The sequence below is a fragment of the Cyprinus carpio genome, chromosome B1 (assembly GCF_018340385.1).
Source record: "Cyprinus carpio isolate SPL01 chromosome B1, ASM1834038v1, whole genome shotgun sequence".
Lineage (NCBI taxonomy): Eukaryota > Metazoa > Chordata > Actinopteri > Cypriniformes > Cyprinidae > Cyprinus > Cyprinus carpio.
The window spans coordinates 34,662,164-34,686,170 of NC_056597.1; the positions used below are offsets into that span (position 1 = coordinate 34,662,164).

Here is a 24,007-nt window from a genome sequence, read left to right on the forward strand (position 1 = left end):
TGTAATATTTTCATAACAGCTAATCTGTCTGACCCCTGCTACAACTACACTGTGCTGGATGAACCATGGAGAGCCACCAATAATACATATGGCCTACATTCATATTACATGTGTGACCAATCAGTCACCTGGAGCGGCTGGTATCGTCTCTTCATTAACGGTCTGAGCGCTCACATCCCAGACACATGTGTTGCATGGAGTAGCTGTGGCACTTATATAGCACTGTGGATTCGTGGTGGACACCCAACAGTACAGGATGGAGTCGTCACTCGAGATGTCTGTGGTTACGATGGAGGTTACTGCTGCTATTACGGGGTTTACCCCATTAAAGTCAAAGCCTGTCCTGGCAATTATTATGTCTATGAGTTGATTAGTCCAAACTGGATGCGATTTTTGCATACTGTGCAGGTAATTATATTACATGAGCACTTTCTACACATTCATGATATTTGTGTCTCTGTTTATTAATCACTATTCATCCAAACTTTCAGATGTTAGCAGCATTAACACCAGCTCTACAGCTGTCACACCAGCGACCCTCTCTACAGGTAACGCAATGCACTTTTTCTTATTGACTTGACTGAATCATTTCTAATGTACGTACAGATCTGTGCTGCTGAATGGATGTGTGCTTGTGTTGCAAGAAAAAAAAAATATTTACTGTACTATTACAAATAGTATGCCAGTTAAAAACAGTACAAACCACCATTAGAAATAATTTGAGCTATGGTATATATCTATATATCTGGTGTGGTATGAATACAAGAAGGTGCTTTTGAAGGACTGTTTAATAAAAAATGGAGCATATTCTTAAAATAAGCAAATATTATCTGTTTTGTATTCTGTTAATCAGCATTTATAACTATTAATACAATAGCAATAATCGACAATAAATATTTGTCATAATATTGCATCCCAATTAAATAATACATACAACTGATCTATAATACATAACTGGATTGCTCATGACGTCATGAAAGTGAAGCCGCCACGCCGCCGTATTGGTAATCCCTGGTGTGCGTAAACGTTCTATTGAATTAATAGGAAATGTTATGATTTTTAATGAGAAAACATCACCTAACAAGGCAGCGTTTATAAATCCGAAGTATTTCTGTACGTTATTACAATGCAAACACCCTAGGCATGTAAACGTTTATTTTTTAATTGTCGGGAATTTTCCCTACTTATTGTAAACCTACGTTCATTACAGTAGCGAGCATGAACATGACAAACATCAGACGAACACGACCTCAACATATAAAACAAACCACAAAGTGCTCATTCTGAAATCTGAATTTATTCAGAGAAATAACTGACTATATATGGTACGGATTTAAAGACATAAAGCTTTATTTTCAAGACTTAGATAAAAATAAACTGAAATAAAATACATTAAATCTCTCAAGATCTGATTAAACAACCCCACAAACAGCATCACCAGCTCCACTTATTAATAACCAGACTGACTTTATTTCTGTCAGACGTCTACAGAAGATCTGATTGAGAATTAACTAAGGTTTAGATGTTGATTTATTGTTTCATGTGAAGTAACCATGTTTTTTGAGAGATCAGTGTTTGCTTTAGTTGGGCTCTTGACCCTTTGATTTCTGTCTTAGTTAATTTTTTTCTCTGGTTGTTGTAACAATGTGTTTTTAAAACGTGTTTGTTATAACTCATAAACCTAGAGCAAAAATGATCAGATATTGGTTGTTATACAGCATATTGGTGATGACAATCATCAGTTATGGAGCTGTTTAGAGTCCAAAATCTGATGTTGTAACATGGTTACTTCAAATGAAACAATAAATCAACATCTAAACCTTAGTTAATTCTCAATAAGATCTTATGTAGACGTCTGACAGAAATAAAGCCAGTCTGGTTATTAATAAGTGGAGCTGGTGATGCTGTTTGTTAACAGCAGCTGTTCATCACTAAAGCTCAATCAGCACTTAGTTAATCACTTAATTACTTAATTGCAAAGTTTTTAAAACTTACATGGTTTAAATCAAGGCAATCTGTTTACTCAAACGGTTTGAGTTAAGTTACTTGTCGGGGTTTACAGTGAATAATGCTATAAATGCATTTTTTGGCTCCAAATATTAGCAACAAATGTTTAATGTCTTCAACTGCACTTCCAGATAGATTTTATAATAACATGTTTTTCAGAAACATGTTAATTTCTTCTAATATTTTCATAACAGCTAATCTGTCTGACCCCTGCTACAACTAACACTGTGCTGGATGAACCATGGGAGAGCCACCAATAATACATATGATTCAGTCAGAAGCTGTGACACCTCAGTCATTTGGAGCGGCTGGTATCGTCTCTTCATTAAACGGTCTGAACGCTCACATCCCAGACACATGTGTTGTACTGTATAGCTGTGGCACAGATTTTGCACTGTGGATTCGAGGTGGACACCCAACAGTACAGGATGGAGTCGTCACTCGAGATGTCTGTGGTTACGATGGAGGTTACTGCTGCTATTTTGGGTCTTACCCCATTAAAGTCAAAGCCTGTCCAGGCAATTATTATGTCTATGAGTTGATTAGTCCAGCTCTGTGCAATTTTGCATACTGTGCAGGTAATTATATTTACATCAGCACTTTCTACACATTCATGATATTTGTGTCTCTGTTTATTAATCACTATTCATCCAAACTTTCAGATGTTAGCAGCATTAACACCAGCTCTACAGCCGTCACACCAGCGACCCTCTCTACAGGTAACGCAATGCACTTTTTCTTATTGACTTGACTGAATAATTTCTAATGTATGTACAGATCTGTGCTGCTGAATGGATGTGTGCTTGTGTTGCAAGAAAAATTTTTTTTTTACTGTACTATTACAAATAGTATGCCAGTTAAAAACAGTATAAACCACCATTAGAAATAATTTGAGCTATGGTATATATCTATATATCTGGTGTGGTATGAATACAACAAGAAGGTGCTTTTGAAGGACTTTTTGAAGGAATCAACATTTATAACTATTAATACAATAGCAATAATCAACAATAAATATTTGTCATAATATTGCATCCCCCGTAATGAGTTCCTGTCTGTTAATTTTATAATACATATACGGTAACACTTTAGAATAGGGAACACTTATTCACTATTAACTATGACTTTTCCCTCAATAAATTCCTAGTTTGCTGCTTGTTAAGAGTTAGTTAGGTAGTTGTTAAGTTTAGGTATTGGGTAGGATTAGAGATGTAAAAAATGGTCATGTAGAATAAGGCATTAATATGCGCTTAATTACTACTAATAAATGGCTAATATTCTAGTAATATTCGTGCTAATAAGCAACTAGTTAAGAGACCCTAAAATAAAGTGTTGCCATATATACTTTACTGTAAGCTGTTTATGTTATTCAGTTGTCAAATACAGTACATGTATGCTTTCTTTTGAGCAGCATTAATCAGTCTGTGTAAATGTGGCGATCGGGTTCGGAGACAGGGACACCAAATAAATAAACCAACTACGCTCCCCGGGGGCTTATTACCAGGGAATCGCCCTCGACAAACTAGGAGCACACAAGGCTCACAGGCTCGTATCGGTTGGAGTCAGGCATGAGACATGGGTGAGGTATACAAACAATAAAAATCACTTTTGATTAAAATAATCCAAACAGACACAGGAAAAGAAAACCACTATCAACAAAAAGGATATTCAAAATTGGTCCTAGCGGAAATTGGGGACGGCAGCCAAATCATTCAACCTAAGGGACCTCCTTATTCTCCTAAAAAAAGAAACAAAGAAAACCACAAACACACGTGCACTCACACCGCACTCAGTCAAACACCTCCATGTGGCACCGCAATCACTCCAAAATACCACCACCAAGATGAGGAGGGATGCCGCCCACATAAGACGCACATACCACAAATAAAAACAAAATGAAAAACAAACTACACAAAAACAATTATTAGACCCAAATGCACAGTGTTCAATTCAAAACAGTATGATAAACATTTTCATCACATGTAGAAAGATACATTCCAGATGATCACCGCACAACATTGTTTAATACTACACATTCACCACTTAAATTCAGGGTACTCCTATGAGAACAGTTGGATAACCGGATATCCTAGACAGCATCAGGAAAATATGGACAAAGTGTTTGTTTAAATCATACTCGGGCCACAAAGACCACACTTGAGAAAAAAAAGAAACAAAAACATTCACATAATAAGTAAATAAAAACAAAAAGGGAACAAAAATGAACAGTGATGACTAAGAATAATGAGCATCAAGTTATAACCGTAAACACCCCCAACCACAAAAAATTAATAAAACACAACCCCCAACAATCACAACAGAATAATAACGGTCTCCCCTCAGTTATCACAACATGGATTAATGTGCTTGTACTGTGCCTTTTGCGACGGCGTCGAAAGCGTCTTATTATGTTTTACTCTTTGTCTGTCTCTCTCTATATAAATAGATACACATTAAGCAATAAAAAAAAAAAAATTATAAAAACGTGTCCTCATTCAAATGTACCATCTGTTCCTGTTTTCCATTGACACTGCGAACCATGAAGGTTTTTTTTTAATAATCTTTTAAAAAACGTATATAAAATAGGATGCTGCTACAGCTAAAATTAGCGCTTCCTTAATTTTTGAATTTCTGTACAGAGAGGTCACGCAGTGACGTATTGATATTCTACTGATCCCACGTCTTCACGTGATGCGAAATTCGCAGGTCAGAGTTCACCAAACTTGAACTTTGGAACGCAGCGAAATTTTTCGCATGAGCTGCGTTTCCGGTCTGACGCATTCGCATGCGTATGAATGGAAGTCAATGGACCAGGATGTGCTGATTGAACTAGGTCAAGCAATAATGAGCATCAAAAGCCACTTCAGGAGCGTGGAGAAGCACCCGGCTGCAGTCTGCAGATCGAGGCGGAGCTGCATCTGCTGAAGACCTCAAATCGACGACGAGAAGCACCCGGCTGCAGCCTGCAGATCGAGGCGGAGCTGCATCTGGGGAGGAGCTGCACGTGTCGCCCCGCCCCATACCTACTCTGATTGGTTTGATCGTCTTTCATAGACATACATGATAGGAAATGTGTTTGTAGTTAGTGTAGGATGGAGTATGCTGTTTAAAAAGCTAAAAAACGCTGTGCAGTTTTACAAAGCCTTCATTATAATGCACAGAAGAAAAGAAATAACATTAGCCTGGAACTCGCCATGTCCCTGAAATGATTGTTTTTTTTAAATTAAACTGATCTTTAGACTAACAGACGAACAACACACTACATTTAATAAATGAATTGGATTTATTATCCACAGTAGGAGGATCAGGTCTTCAGATAGAAGAATGAATTATGAATTAAATAATTCTTGAAAATTTGATTATTTCATATCATCAGAGTGAGAAAGGAAATGAAAAGAATGTATCATTATTGTTTTAATTAATATAGCATGACAATACAATTATTGTTACATATAATTAGCAGTTGATAAATGACACCGCGATAGTCTAATGTATCTGCTGTGTGCCATTTCTAGCATAGACATTTTTATCAAAACAATTTAAGAAAAATATATGAAAAAAAATCTATAACAATAAATCTATAACATCCAATTACTACCATCAAATAACAAACCTGTGAAGAAATCGAGAACCTTTTATTTCTACCAGCCAGTGATGATTCTGAAAGAACATACCTGTAAGCTGTTGCTATAGTAAAAACAAAACGCATTTTCATGCACATCATGCTCTTATTTTAGTGCAGTTGTCTCACAGCCACTGCGGTCAAATATTGAGATAAACTTTATAAAGTATAAGCTATTTATATTAAATAAATATATTAAATTGGTAAATTCTCCGATACCAATTTTGTGACCATTATTGAGCAGATTCTTTTCAATCAGCTGGAATAATTCGGGACATTCTACACTTAACGTGGCTTTATGCATTAAAACAGAGTTTTAAAAACACCAAACTCAGTAAACATTTTTAATAAAGCATTCTATTTACAGAGAAGCAGGTTATTGGAGGGAAATGTTTAATGTGTAATTAAAGGTGTTGCGTTTGTATTCTGGACTCATATCTGCTTGTCTGTGAATAGAATACTTTATTAATAATTTGTTTACTGAGTTTGGTCTTTTTAAAACACCGTTTTAATGCTACACGTGCAGCCCCGCCCCAGATGCAGCCCCACCTCGATCTTCTCGCAGTACTGGCTAATACTTGGATCTGCAGGCTGCAGCCGGGGTGTACTTGGATCTGCAGGCTGCAGCCGGGGTGTACTTGGATCTGCAGGCTGCAGCATCATCAAAACAACATGGAATAGAAGAAAAGCAGTTGACGTTAAAGGTGTTGAGGTTGGAAGTCATTAAGGCTACAAAGAGCAGCACAACAGCACACAGTATTGTACGCTCGCAGTCGTATATCCGTCAAATAAAGTCAAACAGCAGCACGTAGTAAGTTAGCAGTCTATAATCAACCAAACTAAAAACCAACCACTTATCCAAGCGTCCAACAAACGACAATGATGAAAAAAAAAACCAAACATTCAAAAGAAACACCAAAAACAAAAAAAAAAAAAAAAGAACAAAAAGGAAACTCACCAAGCGGACTTGCGGTCGGACTGAGGCATTAAATATAAAAGGTTGAACACACACCTGAAACAGCACGTCACTGAAGAACCGCGGAGCTCATCCGCTTTACCGGAAGCTCGCTCAACAACGAGCGCCGCCGAGTGTACGCCGATTAATTCCCGTCCACTCTCCAGCTCTCCCTAACAACAACGTAACATAAAATCACATGTAATAGAGGTAACATCACTCCCATTCATTCCAACCAGGGGGCAAGGAAGTCGACCGGAAGTTGAAGTCGGCCGCGTGCCGCCATCTTGTAGCAGAACTTCACTTGCGTTAGCATCCCATTGACTCCCATTCATTTTTGCGTCACTTTGACAGCGAATAACTTTACATCTGAGGCGTTTAAAGACTCCATATGTCCATTATTTATTTCTAATGATACACGACAATGTATAAAGGGATCCATTACCTTCTATGTTACATTATGGCCCCGTAGAAAACAGTTTTTGTAAAAATAGGCTAACGATTGCGTCATAACCACTCGACTCTCTGTCGCACAGTAGAGAAATTACCGTACAGACAGGAGGAGAAGCTCGCAGGCAATCGGGCAGACGTCAAGAGATATGGCGTACTGGCGTTACATTTTAAAATACTATACAAAATAATTAATCAGAATACTTACTCCTGCTCACTCACGCCAAAGAACTCCCCGCTCAAACTCGCCGTCTCTGCAAGATTAACGATGGCAGTTTGCACGGCACAGCTACTAGAAGGTTTACATCTGTCAGACAGGTTGCTGACGTCATCAAGCTTAGTTTGAGTCTGCGCGTCAGAAACGGGAAGTTCTAAAAATCGCTAAAAACGGGCTTCACTTGTCTCAATTGAGTTCCAATGGGGTCGCTGTGTCCATTTCTTTTACTGTCTATGGCACCAACCAGCTTTATAGTCCTCATAACTAGAGCTAAATCACCATCCAGCCAAGCATTAATAGTCGGAGCGAATGCCTACTGCTACATAATTAAACATAAAGGTCATGTCACATGCAGCTTCTGTTTCACCTTTTTAGTAGTGTGGAGAAACTATATTCATTGATGATAAAAGTTCATTGGTGACAGTATATTCTGATAGATTGAAGTAGCTGGTTACATGCAAGTCTTGAACTGCCATTTTTAAATATGTTGTACTGTTCTCTGAGATCATTAAAAAAAGGGAAAAAATAAGGCAACTTGATGCAGTAAGACTTTTGAGTTCTCTCAACAATATAATTTTAGTTTTTCTTAGTACAGATACTTTAAATAGCCAATGTAAATTTGTTCAATCAATGATTGCCTTCTTTATTTTGCTAATAAAAACTTTCCTGAAATAGCAACTAAAACAACATTTAATGTCTTTAATGTTTTTTTTTCTTTGTCGTTTCCTTGTAGTGATGTCCGATTCGCGAACGAATCGTTCAATTTAACCGGTTCTTCTTAGTGAACCGGTTGAACCAGTTCACCAAATCGAACTGAATCATTTTAAATGGTTTGCGTCTCCAATAAGCATTAATCCACAAATGACTTAAACTGTTAACTTTTTTAACGTGGCTGACACTCCCTCTGAGTCAAAATAAACCAATATCCCGGAGTAATTCATTTATTGAAACAGTACACTGACTGAACTGCTGTGACGAGAGTGCATCGGTTTTCGGATCACCAGTACAATGAACCGAGAACCGTTTATTTAGGAGCCCACTGCTGGAGCGATTCTCGTTCTTCAGTCAAGAACCGGTTGCATCGGTTTTCGGATCACCAGTAAACTGAACCGAGAACCGTTTATTTAGGACGCGTCCGAATAGAGAACCGATTAGCTGATTCTCGTTCTCGAGTCAAGAACCGGTTGCATCGGTTTTTCGGATCCACCAGTACACTGAACCGAGAACCGTTTCTTTCAGACGCGTCCGATTTGAGAACCAATGATATGATGATACTGCGCATGCGTGTAATTTTTCAAGTATTTTGTTAAACATCAGAAAGTGTGATAAAATAACTATATTTTATTTTTCTTTTTTTTTTTTTTTTTTTTTTTAAAGATGAATGTATCTAATCTGTATATTTTGTTAAATTGTAGATTATGTTAGATTACAATCCAAAGGGGTTTTCAGGGAAGTTGGACAATAATTAAGACTCTATGTTTAATAGGAATAAGGGATGATTTATGAAATATCTGTACTGTATTTATAGTTAACGATGACACATTCACAAACTGAGATTGTAGTAAATAGAACATGAACACGAGTAGAGCAGCTGACGATACTGAACTGCAGCATGCCGGTTGGAGCGGTTCTCGTTCTCGAGTCAAGAACCGGTCGCATCGGTTTTCGGATCACCAGTACACTGAACCGAGAACCGTTTCCTTCGGACACGTCCGATTGGAGAACACGATGAGCTGCTGATACTGCGCATGCGTGATTCAGCGTGAAGCAGACTGACACACAGCGTGTCTGAACCGAACTGGTTCTTTTGGTGATTGATTCTGAACTGATTCTGTGCTAATGTTATGAGCGCGGGTACACCGAAGCCTTGCGAATGAAGGGCAATCTGGCGAAACGTAAGTTTATTTAATAACAAATAAATCGCAATGGATTATGTATAGTAAGTGGATCATGGTTTCTGCGCTGATGACACCTAATTTATTCTACTTTATATCTTCAAGACTAATCCTCGTATGCACATTATTGCTGTTAATGTATTTGGGTGCGTTGTTGCAAAACTTAAATTGTAAACTTTTCATGATTATGAGGGTTTTTAACTGACTAAAGTTATGATTACTGACTTTATATAATTGAATGTCTGATAGACTTTTACGTCCATGACCATTACGTCATCGCCAATGACGTCATTACGTCGAGCGCGTAAAAGAACCGGTTGAACCGTTTTTTTCAACCGGTTTTATTGAATCGAACCGTCCGAAAGAACCGGTTCGCCGAAAAGAACCGAACTTTGTCTTTGCTTGGAAAACAACTTAAAAAAGAATGTTAACAAAAACACCATGTCATAGAATTTATACTTATTTATAAATGCTAAACATTATTAACAAACTCTGTTTTATATGAAGACCACATTATCTTTGCTTGAAAAACAACTTACAAGACAAAGATATCCAGAAAATTAGAAAAAACAGCAGAACATTCTCTGTACCTCAAAACTAGACACACTAACCTCAAAAATGGTAACAAACAACAAATGCTAAAAGAATGAGCTCTTTACATCACAGTACAACAAAGAACTAACAATAAAACAACAACAAAAAAGTTTAAATTAAGTCAGAAAACCACAAAAACAATAGTTCTATAACAGTAACTGCTAATTTATTCATGCTGCAATGCATGCTGGGAACTCACAAAGCCTTAAAATTTTAACAATATGAAATTCTTTGATCAGACAACTGTTTGACTAGTTGGGACAATATTTGGGGTACTTGTGTTGGTCTGACAAGGGTTTTTATGTAGTTTCAAGAAAATAGAATTTTTTAGTATTTGAGACTCAAAAGGTTTCATAAACTGGAAAATGTGCGGTTGCATTTTTTTACAGTGCTGGTTTTTAGTGATCACGAAGAGCTTGATTAGCTGGATCAGGTGTGACTACGGTTGAAGCTAAACTGTGCAGAACTGTGTCCTTCCAGGAACTGAGTTTGAGAACACTGGTTTAAGGAATGGCTCAACAGTGTAGCTATAAATGTAATTCCAGAAATTAACATCCAAATAAATAAAAATAACATATATTTTTAAATATAACAACCAGGTAAAAACATGTATGTACAATACATGCATTGTATCACATTATTTAAATCTAAATAGCATTAAATAGTAAATAGTATAAATAGTAAAAAAAACAAATATTATAAAATTCAAACAAAAATAAAAACATACCAAACATTTTTGGTAATGTTTTTAGAACATTTATAACATTTACAAAATGTTCTACTGATATTATTGCAAGAATATTTTGATAACTTTGAGAGAATGTTCAGAGAATGTCAGCCAAAGTTTTCTGTTAGCTATGTACATGTATTTATTGTGTTTACTTTTAGGTTACAATCTTGTCTTTTTCTTGTCTGAGACCCTTTGGTATCTAAATAATGCTATAAAAGCATTTTTTTGCTCCAAATTTTAGCAACAAATGTTTAATGTCTTCAACTGCACTTCCAGTTGGATTTTATAATAACACGTTTTTCAGAAACATGCTAATTTCTTGTAATATTTTCAAAACAGCTAATCTGTCGTGACCCCTGCTACAACTACACTGTGCTGGATGAACCATGGAGAGCCACCAATAATACATATGATAAAGTCAGACCATTCAGTCACCATGTCAGCTGGAGCGGCTCTCATCATCAACTCACTAACCGCCCAAACCCCAAACACATGTGTTGCATATGTTACATATGGCACCTAATACACCTATAAAGCACTGTGGATTCGTGGTGGACACCCAACAGTACAGAATCGATCACTCAATATATATGTCTTAACAAACGATGTCACTTACTCCATCAATTTCCTTACCCAACCAAATAAAAAGCCTGTCCTGGCAATTATTATGTCTATGAACTAACTAGACCAGCCCAACTCGAATCTATTTTGCATACTGTGCAGGTAATTATATTTACATGAGCACTTTCTACACATTCATGATATTTGTGTCTCTGTTCATTAATCACTATACATCCAAATCTTCAGATGTTAGCAGCATTAACTTCAGCTCTACAACCGTCACACCAGTGACCCTCTCTACAGGTAACGCGATGCACTTTTTCTTATTGACTTGACTGAATCATTTCTAATGTACGTACAGATCTGTGCTGCTGAATGGATGTGTGCTTGTGTTGCAAGAAAAAAAAATATTTACTGTACTATTACAAATAGTATGCCAGTTAAAAACAGTATAAACCACCATTAGAAATATCTGAGCTATATATGGTATATATCTATAATATCGGGTGTGGCATGAATACAACAAGAAGGTGCTTTTGAAGGACTTTTTAATAAAAAATGGAGCATATTCTTAAAATAAGCAAATATTATCTGTTTTGTATTCTGTTAATCAGCATTTATAACTATTAATACAATAGCAATAATCGACAATAAATATTTGTCATAATATTGCATGTTAATTTTATAATATATACAACTGATCTATAATACATAACTGGATTGCTCATGACGTCATTAAAGTGAAGCCCGCCACGCCGTCCATATTGGTAATCCCTGGTGTGTCGTAAACGTTCTATGAATTAATAGAAATGGTTATGATTTTAATGAGAAAACATCACCTAACAAGTCAGCGTTCTAAAATCTGAAAGTATTTCTGTACATTATTACCGAATGCAAACACCCTAGGCATGAAAAACGGATATTTTTTTTAAATGTTGGGAACTTCCCCTACTTATTACAAAGGCTACGTTCATTACAGTAGCTGAACATCATGAACATGATAAACATCAGACGACGGACACCTACATCAACATATAAACAAACGACAAAGTGCTCATTCTGAAATCTGAATTAATTCAGAGAAATAACTGGAGATATACACGGTACGACGACCCGATTATCAAGATCCATAAAGCCTTTACTTTCCAAGACCCTCTACACTGTACAACCTCTAAGGAAGTTTGGGTACGTTACGCCTTTAAAAAAGGATCCATGCAAACCTCCCGATTGCCGTTGTACCTAACAACGTCAGTAACAGTGAAATAGGACATAGCTATGTTGTACGTGGACAAATGCCTTAGTTTAGTATAGGTAACTTACACCAGAGTTCTAGTAACTAAAAAAGAACTGTAGGGGGGGTACCCAGAATGCATTGTTGTCAGAATAAATTATGCAGTTGCATTTGTTTTTACACGTTGTTGTTTTTATTTGCCAATTTTATTTGCTGTCGTGTTGTCAGTAGTATGCACCAACAAAAAAGAGCAAATAAAATGGCTCGCATTGTGTTACAATTAATGAAAATACGATTCGTAACAAATTAATTTGTTACCAGTGTTGTGATTCCCACGTGATGAAATGTTTAAGTTCGCGTTGTGTGACGTCAGCATATTACCCCGCACACTTGTTTAAGGATTATATAAAAAGTATATCAAGGTATTTATTAGAAATAGATTATCAGAAAGATCATTATTAAACGCACACAGAAAAATGCTTTAATTAAAAAATAGATCATTTTATAAAAGCAATCTATTTATTACTTTTTCCTTGTTGACATCAAATAATTCTGAATTTCATGATGCATTGCTTTATTAATGGAAATGAAAAAGTTATAAGCATCTTATCTTTAATTCAAGTTTTCAAGTGCCCAACTGAAGGGCCACCCGCCTATCACTCAATACATGGTGAGCTAAAACACAAACGGCATGATAGAGTGCCGAAAGTTATGAAAGTTCACGTTGTAGGAACCAACCGGAAGGTTAGTCGTTGGCATGGGTTCCCGTCGTCGAAAAGCCTATGCATTTTACCCATAGAACTTTTGGAACAAATCGCAAAAAATTAAGATCTGTGGCAACACAGACCCTTACAGCTTGTTTGTCTATTCAAGATAATCTTTTACAAGTTAATCAAAAATGTATACATTTTGAAGCCGAAACTAAAGCCGTCAGATATAAAAATGACTAACGGTAGACTGATAAACGGACTACAAGCACACCATTGGTCGCGGATCAACGTCATCATCAAACTTTATTTTAAAAAACACACTCGCTCATTATGATCTCGCCGCTGTGTATGTAAACCACTTATCCACTTTTTCATGAGAAATATTGCGCCAATCAGTTTTTTTTTTTTCCAAAAAATGTTATAACTAATTGATGTGTATGCGTGCCTCTCTTGATATTTTGTGATCTTAGTGTTAATGTTTTATTAATTCGTTTAATTTTGTTAGTTTATATAACACCTTAATATTACTTTCCTTTGTGATAAAGAATCATTATGCCTGATCATTGTGCCCCAAATAAAGTTTTAAGATTCATCTTTCACTGTATTAATGTTTGATTGTATGCTTTGCCTATACATTTGCTTAATTCGTCCAAGAGAAAAAAAACCCGCGCTAGTGTTTCGATGTATTTAAGATAACTATACAAACAATCTCGAACAAGCATAACAGTTAATTCCAACATTAATATAATAGTTGTATATTAATTATATAGGTGAATTTAAAGAGAATTGTTCCAACTAGAATCAACAAAACTGCTATTATAATCTATTCTAATTAAACCATATCATTTTGTTCACAATTTTTCTATCTATATTTTTTTACCGGTAATCCACAAGCCCCATGTGAGAGCCAGTGTAGTAAAATTTTATCTCACATTCCAAATTTATCTGTGAGCTGACTGGAGTGTAGTTAGAATCAGTTTAAGCACAGGTGGTTCCCAAACCTGTCCTGGAGGACTTGCCTGCTCTGCACATTAATGTATGTCTCCCCTAATCAGACACACCCAATTTAGTCTGATGAGTGGAATGAGGTGTGTTTAGATTAAGGAAGAATACAAAAGGTGCAGGCAGGGGGTCCCGCCAGACAGGTTTTGGAGAAGCACTGGTTTCAACATTTATATTTTTGGTATTTTGTCAGTTTTTGGCACATTTAGACAAAATGCCTCGGTAATCATTGAGGCCACAGCGACCACCTTACAGCAAGTGTTTGTAAGTAAACATCTTTATTTTCATAAAATAAGTCACCTGGTGAAAACAACCATTCTGTTGGTAAATAAAAACAAACCAGGGCATTTTTTTTCCCCCTGCAGGGAAAATGACAGCTGCGCAGAGGCGAGAATGGTACACTGGGCTTTCCGGTCAGCTCGTTCTACAGGATTAAATTCAAAATAAGCAATGTTAGATTTATTGGTCAGTAACACCTTTACAGATCCCTAAAATGACAAGGGAGGTGGGATCACACAATACAATATTCATATCTAAATTAGAATGGAGTTTTTCAGCATTTTTACATTGTAATCTTCTTCATTGATCTGTCCACGTTTATATAGCACATTAAATATAGTAAACATTTACAACTAAAATAGCGTCAAAGATTAATATCATTGTTACCTAATTGCCTCAACTAATTGCTGTTTACAATACAATCATATTAATTATAAGTGGGGTAAACGCCAAGTTCACAAATATCAAGGGTGCCGGACCCACACCTTTTCTATAATTCGCATCCAAACAAGTTGCAATTAAGCAGTCAATAAACCAAAGTATTATTTTGAATATTGTAATTAAACACATTTCCTCGCGTAACGTTAGACCTTTAATAAAAATGCAGGCGGCATCTTCATCTATTAAACAAGTGGGCAAGTAAACAGGCTTTTAATATTTTAAGAGAAAGACAAAGGTATTAATCTTTTGATTTGGTTATGGAAAATACGTTTATTTCTTGCGCTAGCCTTCTTTGTAACCTCCATCTGACGTCAAAAAGTAAACATTAGCGTGTTAAGAACACATGCACCTTTAAAGTTTCGTCGTGGGCCACATTAATTGCAGTAGTAAATACGGCGTTAATCCTCGTATGTGTGAGATTACCTTGCGCGGCACGACGAACACAGAGTCTCCGCTTGTTCACATCGGACCTGGAAAACGGTTATAAACGCGAGACATCTTATTCATTCGACGACTTGACGACACCATTGTCGACCCTACAGTCTCTCCACAGAAATAAAGAACTGATAACATCGGTTTACCTTAATATCACAGAATTCTGTGTACACAGATTTTTTTTCTTTTTTTGAAAAATTGACATTGACGTTTCTTTGGACTAAATATATAATATTATATTTATTTAATATAATAATAATTAATAAGATAAGTACTATAATAATAAATAATATATACAAACGTTAATGTAACTATTAACTGAAAGGGTAAACTTCAAGAGAAAGTGAGGCTGAAACGCAGGCTAGTGAGAAGATTTCATCTTTGTCATGATGACGGTCTAAAGTCCCCGCCAAGGATGTAGTCCCTTTTAGTCAACTTGTTAGCAACCACACGTTTTTATTTTAGGACACAATAAAGTAAAAAACAAAAAAAAAAACAAAAATCACAAACGAGGTTATAAATGGTTCTGTTTTATGTCATAGAACCAAAACCGTGAAAATATTAAGCAATTGCTTTGTTAACCACACACAGACCATTATTTCAGGCGGAGTTATTGTGTAGCAAAACTCCCACGCAACATTCAAAAAAACCACATAGACTTTAGGGGGGGGTTAAACCGGACGGTGCTACTAAAACTGCTAAATCACTTCCGCGTTTTAGCCTACAAAGTGACGTCATAACTTCGCGGCACCTAATTAGCAAACATATTAGTGCACCGCTCGCCTCTCACTGGGTTTATTTAATGTCATTGAGTTCCTTTGTGTCTACTTGAATATTTTAATGTTACTCAAAACCAGTAAGTAAATTTCATTTTATTTTGCCTTGAAGGTGGCTGAAAACGTTATAAAACCTAGTAAGTATAACAACTAAGTAAAGATAACTAATTAAATCTAAGAAGTAAGCTATGGGATTTACAGTGTAGTAAGTTAAGGTTTTCATTCATTATAGAGCAACATTAACAACATAATTGTATTTATTAATTGTAATATATTCAATCCCATTTCTGATACTAATACGGTTCATGTTTAATAATTCCTGAATAATTATAGTTCATAAAGAAATAGGCTATATTTTGTGTTGGCTGTTACCACTGGTGTCATCAGTGCGCAGTCAGACACACACACCTAAGAACCGGTTTAAATATATCTCTGATACTGCCCCAAAGACCGTAAACACTGCAGATACAATCTGAAGTAAACATTAATTTTACATACACATAACATTAAAAACTTACTCGTCCCGTTTGACTGATTTGCTTCATATCAGGTGATTTTAGTTTTTCAGCGGTTTTTGAATGTGACTCAATGGTGCTTCTCTGCCAGGTAGGGATTAGTAAAACTGACGGATCAAACCCCCACTTCCGGTGGCTTATAACGCGAATGAGCGATCCAGTCATATCTAGATCAGTGGTTCCTGTCCTGTCTGTTAATTTTATAATATATACACGGTAACACTTTAGAATAGGGGAACACTTATTCACTATTAACTACGACTTTTCCTCAATAAGATCCTAATTTTGCTGCTTGTTAAGAGTTAGTTAGGTAGTTGTTAAGTTTAGGTATTGGGTAGGATTAGAGATGTAAAAAATGGTCATGTAGAATAAGGCATTATATGCGCTTAATTACTAACTAAATAAATGGCTAATATTCTAGTAATATTCGTGCTAATAAGCAACTAGTTAAGATGACCCCTAAAATAAAGTGTTGGCCATTATACTTTTACTGTAACTGTGTTTGTGTTATTCAGGTTTGTCAATACAGTCTAACATGTATGCAGTCTTTGAGCAGACCATTAATCAGTTGTTGGGCTCGTGTAAATAAACATAAAGGTCATGTCAGATGCAGCTTCTGTTTTCCCTTTTTAGTGTAAATATGGCTTTTGTTGATGATAAAATTTCTGAACATTGTTTGAATAGAAGTGGAAGATTGCAGTCTCAGAAGTAAACGTCCACTGCTATGGTTGGCTAACACACTGTAAAACCCGACAAGTAACTTAACTCAAACCTTTTGTGTAAACAGATATCCTTAAAAACCTGACAAGTTATGTTTACTCAAACCGTTGGAGGAAAACCGATGCCATTAAACCATTTAAGTTTTAAAACTAATAGTTGTGAGTACTCTTACGTAATTCAGTTGAGTTCACTGAAAGAAGATATCTACATTGCAATTAAGTAATTAAGTGATTAACTGAGTGATAATTGAGCATCATGAGTGAGCTGAACACCTGCTTGTTACCAAACAGAATTACTGAAGAAAAGAGAGACACAAGAACTACAGACTGACTTCAGCACACAGCCTTAGATAAAATTAACTTGAAATAAATACATTAAAACTCTCTCAAGATCTGATTTTTTTTAAACAACCCCAACAAACAGCATCACCAGCTCCCACTTATTAATAACTCCCAGACTCACTTTAGTTCTGTCAGACGTCTACATAAGATCTGATTGAGAATTAACTAAGGTTTAGATGTCTGATTTATGTTTCATTTAAAGTAACCCACGTTAGCAGATCAGTCGTTTGCTTTAGTTGGGCTCTTGACCCTTGATTTCTGTCTTCCTTTTTTTCTTGGCTGTTGTGACCATTTTTGTTGTAACTCAAAAGCCCAAAAAAATATCATCAGGTGTTATACCACGCCGCTCTTAAAAGCTGCTTTTAATCCAAGGTAACTTTACAGTGCATTCAGGTTAGCATTTTTTTTTTATCGTAATCTGTACGTAGATGTTGGTTGTTATACTGTATATTGGGGTGATGCGAGATCCATCCATTATATTTGAAAGGGCTGTTTGGAGTCTAATCTCTGATGAATAGGTGTTGTGTAATGTCGGTTGGATTGATTACCACAGTAAAAGTGATCTCTAAGAGCCAGTGTTCTGTGAAAAATCAGTTATATAAAGAACTTTCCGAAATAGTTTGGTTTTTCTGTGGTGTCACTTAGTCACACAGGATACCATCAATAATCAAAATATGAACTTCAACAATGGTGACCATAAAAAAAAAAAAACATTACACAATGCAGGCAGAGCATGCTGGGAGCCATGGATGAGTTAGTTTTGTATTACCATAGTACCCAGCATGCGCATTGCCAGCATGTTTTTTTTTTTTTTTTTTTTCGTAACCATTGTTGAGGTTCTTCATATTCTGATTATTGATGTCTGTGTGGTGACTAATGTGCCACCATAGAAGACCAAACTGTTTGGGCAATTCTTTATATTAATTGATTATGAAAGAACCCCTGACTTTTTGAATAGTTTTCATTGTAATCAACTGGAACTAACTATAGAACCGATCTATTTAGTACCAGCACTTTGTGTAGGAAACCTCTGAACAGCTCCATAATTGATGATCTATCATCACCAATATGCAGTATCAGCCGAACAAATGCCTGATCAGATTTGCTCTGGATTTGTTGAGTCTATAACAAAGGTGTTTCAAAAAACCCTGCTTACACCGTCCAAAAAAAAAAACCCAAATCCTTTTTTTTTTTTAATACAGAAATCGCGGGTCAAGAGCCAACTAACCAACCCGTAGGGCTGCTCTTTAACCTCGATCTCTAACATGCTTACTTCAAATGAAACAATTAAATCACACACTCGCCTCCTAACCTTAGTTAATTCTCAATACGATTCTTCTAGCCCTAGACAGACTTCGCTGGACGAGAAACTTAAAGTCGCAGTCTGGTTATGATGTGCCCTGGCTTTACACAGATGTCCAGCTGGTACTCCTCTGTTCTCCACTAAACAAAGGACTCAATCAGCACGGGTCGTAAATTAATCACTTGATTACTCATAATGCAAAGGTGGAGTGTAAAACCATGACCAGTGCTTTCAGTACGGCAATCGTGTTTACTCAAACGTTTGAGTTATCTGTGACTTGTCAGATGTTTTGCAGTGGTAACTGTGTTATGTTAGACAGTGTAACTTCCTCACAGCGCGAATGCTGCTGTGATTTAGATTTGCAGAAACGCGGCCACCCCACAGTCATAACTGTCAGCGTGACATATTGCGGCACACAACACAGCTATGTCGGTCTGTGAACATAACAGACAAATCAAATAGTGACCACGAAATGAAAGAGTTACTCACACTTGTGTGGTGCACATTACGGTCTGATCCTGTCACTGATCACTCATGGAAAAAGAATCAAGAATGCAAAAAATGCAATTTTTATTATAGTCCCAGACAATGATTAAAAAAAAAAAAAAAAAAAAACAGAGCAACAGGAAAAAACACTGGGAAAAGGTAATCCACACGTTATAACAGAGTAAAGAAAGCACAAGGTACCAGAACACAATACTGAAGCAAACAAGGGATAACAGAACATGGGAGTATATTATAGGGGAACCTATTCAGGACTAAATGACAAACAGCAGGGAACATAAGAACTAATAATACGTGCAAGGGGTGATGGGAACTGAAGTCCAACACAAATAACAGTCCAGAAGAGTGGCAAGGGCACTCCAGCAGATGGCTGTGACAGATCCAATACAGTCAGCTGAATTGCGCCTTGTTTGAAAATGAATCTGCGGTAAAATGAAGTGAACAAAGGACCAACATCTTACTGGACATGGTCTGGAACTTCACCTTAAAAATAAATTTCCAGTTGAAACAATGCTAGCTGTTTTTCTCTTTTTTTTGTCCCTTGTGTTTATTCATTATTTTTACAGACATCTAAATGTTATTGAAAAGAATAATAATAATAAAAAAAAACACCTTTTACATATCAATCCTTGTATGTGATGGACATTGGTTATAATCATTTTTGTATCTGCTCTGAAGGCATCTTAAGTAAAAACAAAAGTATGCAAAACACTTGAACCGGAAGCGGTGAGATCTGTTTAACAGAATGTGGAAGTCTGTTGTGCATAACCCCTCATACAAAACGTAAAGAAAATACATGCACGATTGCAACAATATATGGTTTGTGTGTGTTTTTCAAGTCATCTCCAGGTAATAAATAAAGTATCTGAATAATGCTGTGATAACTGACATAGAATTTATTACAGTGGCCTATAGAAACTATCAAATATATTTTCTTCCTTGTTCTGTGAAAATATAGGAAAATACAAATGCAATGAATAATACAATGTACTTGATTTCTAAGCCAATTCAAAGTAAGAGAAAATAAATAAGAATAATAATATAAAAATAATAATAAAATAAAAAATAAAGGAAAAAAGTTTGAAATTTCTGTCCCCCTCACTTCTGAAATAATGTCCCTGGTCATAAAGCTCAACTAGGCCTGTTATGAACAAAACAAAACAAACAAGCAAAAAAATCTAATCAGCAAGAGAGGACCTTTTTTCTTAAAGCATGCTCAAAAACCACTTATAATGTACACACACACAAATTCATGGTGATTTAAAAACATTTGACAATTTGTGAAATTTGTATGACAAATTGTGACAAAATATGTAAAATGTAAAATCAAAACATTTTTGACCAAGTTTTCCATTTATATCATGAGACATGACCCCACTTTTAACTTCCCTAATAAATCATCTTTAATTGGCATTTGTAAACTGTAAAGTGCCAGTAGAAAACAGAATAAATGAATGTTGGAATGAATGTTTTGAACCACTGAGCAGTTTTACATATCCATTTAGGCTTGGTAACATTTATCATTTTGATAAAAAAAAAAAAAAAAAACTATTTCACATTGTTCAGGATCTGCATTTTTTGAAGCTAATTTTATATTGTGAAGTTCAAGCATCTAGTACTGGAACTGGCTTTTTTAATTTTGTCAGATTTGTTTGGTGCACCAAGCACAGTACATTTGCTCAGTCTTTTCATCATCTTTAATGTAACAAAAAAAGAAAAGAAAAGTCTAAGAAAAAAATCAACTAAAGCATGACTAGGCAACTTTCATGTGTAAGACTTGCATGAGCCCTTTAGTATTATTGATTAGTAATATTTGTGCGATTGTTGATTCACTGACATTCATCATTATTTTTAATCTTTTTTTCCAGCTGTTACTTACATCAGTGCCACCTTTCCTACAGTCACACCAGAGACGAGCTCAGCTGGTAATGTAGTCTGATGTTTCCTCTGTTGGATTGTGTTTTGGCTGAATGTTTGTCAATTTGTAGAATGGAACAGGAGTGTGAGTGTGTTTGTGTCTCTAGAGCAGTGGTTCTCAACCCGCGGCCCGTCACGAATTCAAATGCGGCCCACCATGCTGAACACAATTTAAAAAAAATAACTTTCAATTTTACAATTCATTTTAGTTTTTACATTAATTTAAAAACGTACTAAAGAAATATAAGCTTTAGCCTAATGTTTTTATGTAAAATTATTTTGTTTTTACATGTATTATTTTCAGGCATGAGCAGACCTACTCACACGGTCCGCATTTAACGAACACATACAAGCACGCACTTTGGCAGAATACAATTCAAATAGTCATCAACAGCCATTAGTTCGGTAAAATTGAGCATCAGAATGGACAAATTAGTTTTTATAAGGGAGAAAAAACGAAATGTGGAAAATGCCAGTGAATGAACACATACAAACACAGAATAGTGGCAGTATCAGCAGTGAAGGAGAGTGCTGGGTTTTCCTAGTAGGGGTAGCTGCAGCCTGGAGCAATGGGCATGCCAAAAGGTTTCTCTCTGGTCAAACGAAAGGTAGGGGGCGTGCCAAAAGGTAATGCGAAAGCTGGCTGGGGAAAAACCTGGGGAGCCATATAGCCTACTCTTAATCGCAGATTAAAAGGAAGCCATAAATTCAACATAATCCTATAAAACCAAATTTAATTCTACCAAGGTAAAAACGGTGTTAATAATATAAACCCGCATGGCGCGGATTACTGACGTCATCACCACCGCAAGTTTAGGTCTCGATTTATTAATAATCAAAAACAAATTACAATTATTTTTCGAGAATACAAACGTCTCTTAACACGGTTAGTCGCACTAGCTGTTCTTAAGTTAAAGTCAAAAGCTGTATTTGATAACATTAGTTGATGCACTGTGAAGTGAACTAACAAGAACAAACAATGAACAGCTGTATTTTTATTAACTAACAAAGTTTAATAAATACTGTATCAAATGTATTTGCTCATAGTTAATGTTAATACATCAGTGTCAACAAATGAAACCTTATTGTAAAAGTGTTACCCCCTCGAAAACTATGTTTTGCCTGATAGAGAACAATATATAGTTGACAAAACCACTAAATTATAAAATTAAAAAATTAGTCAGAAGAGTTTAGTTACCTAATGTTAAATTAAACAAACAAGCAAACAAAAAAAACACAACCCAATAAAACAAAATGTTATTTAGCTTTCAGTTTCAGTCGCAAATTCAAGTAATAAAAAAAAAAAAAAAAATAAAAAAATAAATAAATAAATAAACAAACACATATAGATAGATAAACCACTCATTCATTCATTCTGTAGTAGCAGTCCATAGAACAGAATCCAGCAAACTCTTTGTCTTCGAATAGAAAGCTGTGAAGACCCCCCCTTCTTTTCCATGGCCACAGCATCTACAAGCCATCACACCTGCTGAGCTCCAACTCACTCTGTAGGTCTTCCCCAAAAACACATCTGGACTGACAGACTTCCAGTCAATGATACCTACACAAGAAAAAAAAACAAATGTTGAGAGATTCAAAACAAAAAGTACCAATAAGTAGAACTAAATACAAATAAAAAAGACTGCAAGTGTTGTCACTAGCAGAAGTGCAAGTGTCTGAGAGTGCAAGTGCAAGTCTGCAGCCAGACCCTTCTCCATTATATTATAATACAACTGTACTGCCGACTCTGCACTGAGACAGTCATTGTTGTTACCAAAAGTACATATGCTTCCTGTGCATGTTTTCTAAAAGAATGGAAAAAAAGGAAACACAAAAAAAGTTGACTGGCACTCATCTGCACCACAGGTTATACTAATATTTGGTTCATGTGCATGTGCAACTCCAACATGTTGGATTAACTTCAAAAGAGTGGATGTCCTTTGAGTGCACTTTGGGCAATGGTACAGTTGAGGCATGAGGATCTAATACAAAAGGCTGATCATTCAGAGTAAAGTTACTGGCAGTGCTTGTCTCCATCTTCTAATGTTGAGAATGTGCCTCTGAAGGAAAGTCAATGTCTTTCTCAGGTGTGTTGGATATGCAATATTGAAAGCAGAATAAATCCAGAAGGCTGTTATGAATCATTTCCTTTTATATTTCTCTGGAAAGGGTACGTCACAACCAGTGTGTTGGATACTTGAATATACTCTGCTTTAGTTGGATACCCAGCAGAAAGGTAGAAATAAACTCTAAATTAGTTTTTCGATTTTGTCTAATCGTCTTCATAGATTGTGAATTGATCTTAGTTCAGTGGTAATAGCAGAGGTGGTAATAATTATTATACTTACAGGATGTATTCTGTACTGTATTGCACAAAAAGGACGCAGATATAACCTATCAACCTTCGATGCGGTCATCGTTTTGTCTCACTGTACATATGTCTGCCATCAACAATAAACTAATTACTAAAGCTGCAAGATATAACGCAAAGGAACAATTATGATCGTATCGTACTGATGTTGCAATTCCTGCTTCTCTTCATTCTCACATTTATGGCTGCTTTGTTTTATGGGTTGACACTTTTGAATTTCCGTTCACAGCTGTAATGTATTGTTGTCTAAATGCTGATTTCTGCCATTGCAGGTATAAATATAACGCTGCAGGAAGGATGCACTGTAAGTTGAGTTTCTGATACATCTCTTACAAATAACAATCACACCAACTATCAATAAAAATCCAAAAAACACACAAAAAAACCCCAAAAAAAACACAAAAAAAAAAAAAAAACAAAACAAAACAACA

At 35.9% G+C, this 24,007-nt stretch overlaps 1 protein-coding gene across 1 annotated transcript in view; it reads left to right on the forward strand.

The window, feature by feature from the left end:
• Positions 1-24,007, forward strand: part of LOC109096426 (adhesion G protein-coupled receptor E1-like) — a 42,085-nt gene that overhangs the window by 8,458 nt on the left and 9,620 nt on the right. The window contains exons 4-12 of the mRNA XM_042716072.1: positions 20-408; positions 492-548; positions 2,303-2,585; positions 2,670-2,726; positions 4,061-4,127; positions 4,841-5,007; positions 11,278-11,334; positions 21,157-21,213; positions 23,849-23,880. Coding sequence (XP_042572006.1) covers positions 20-408; positions 492-548; positions 2,303-2,585; positions 2,670-2,726; positions 4,061-4,127; positions 4,841-5,007; positions 11,278-11,334; positions 21,157-21,213; positions 23,849-23,880 — 1,166 coding nt within the window. The remainder of the gene's footprint in view (positions 1-19; positions 409-491; positions 549-2,302; positions 2,586-2,669; positions 2,727-4,060; positions 4,128-4,840; positions 5,008-11,277; positions 11,335-21,156; positions 21,214-23,848; positions 23,881-24,007) is intronic.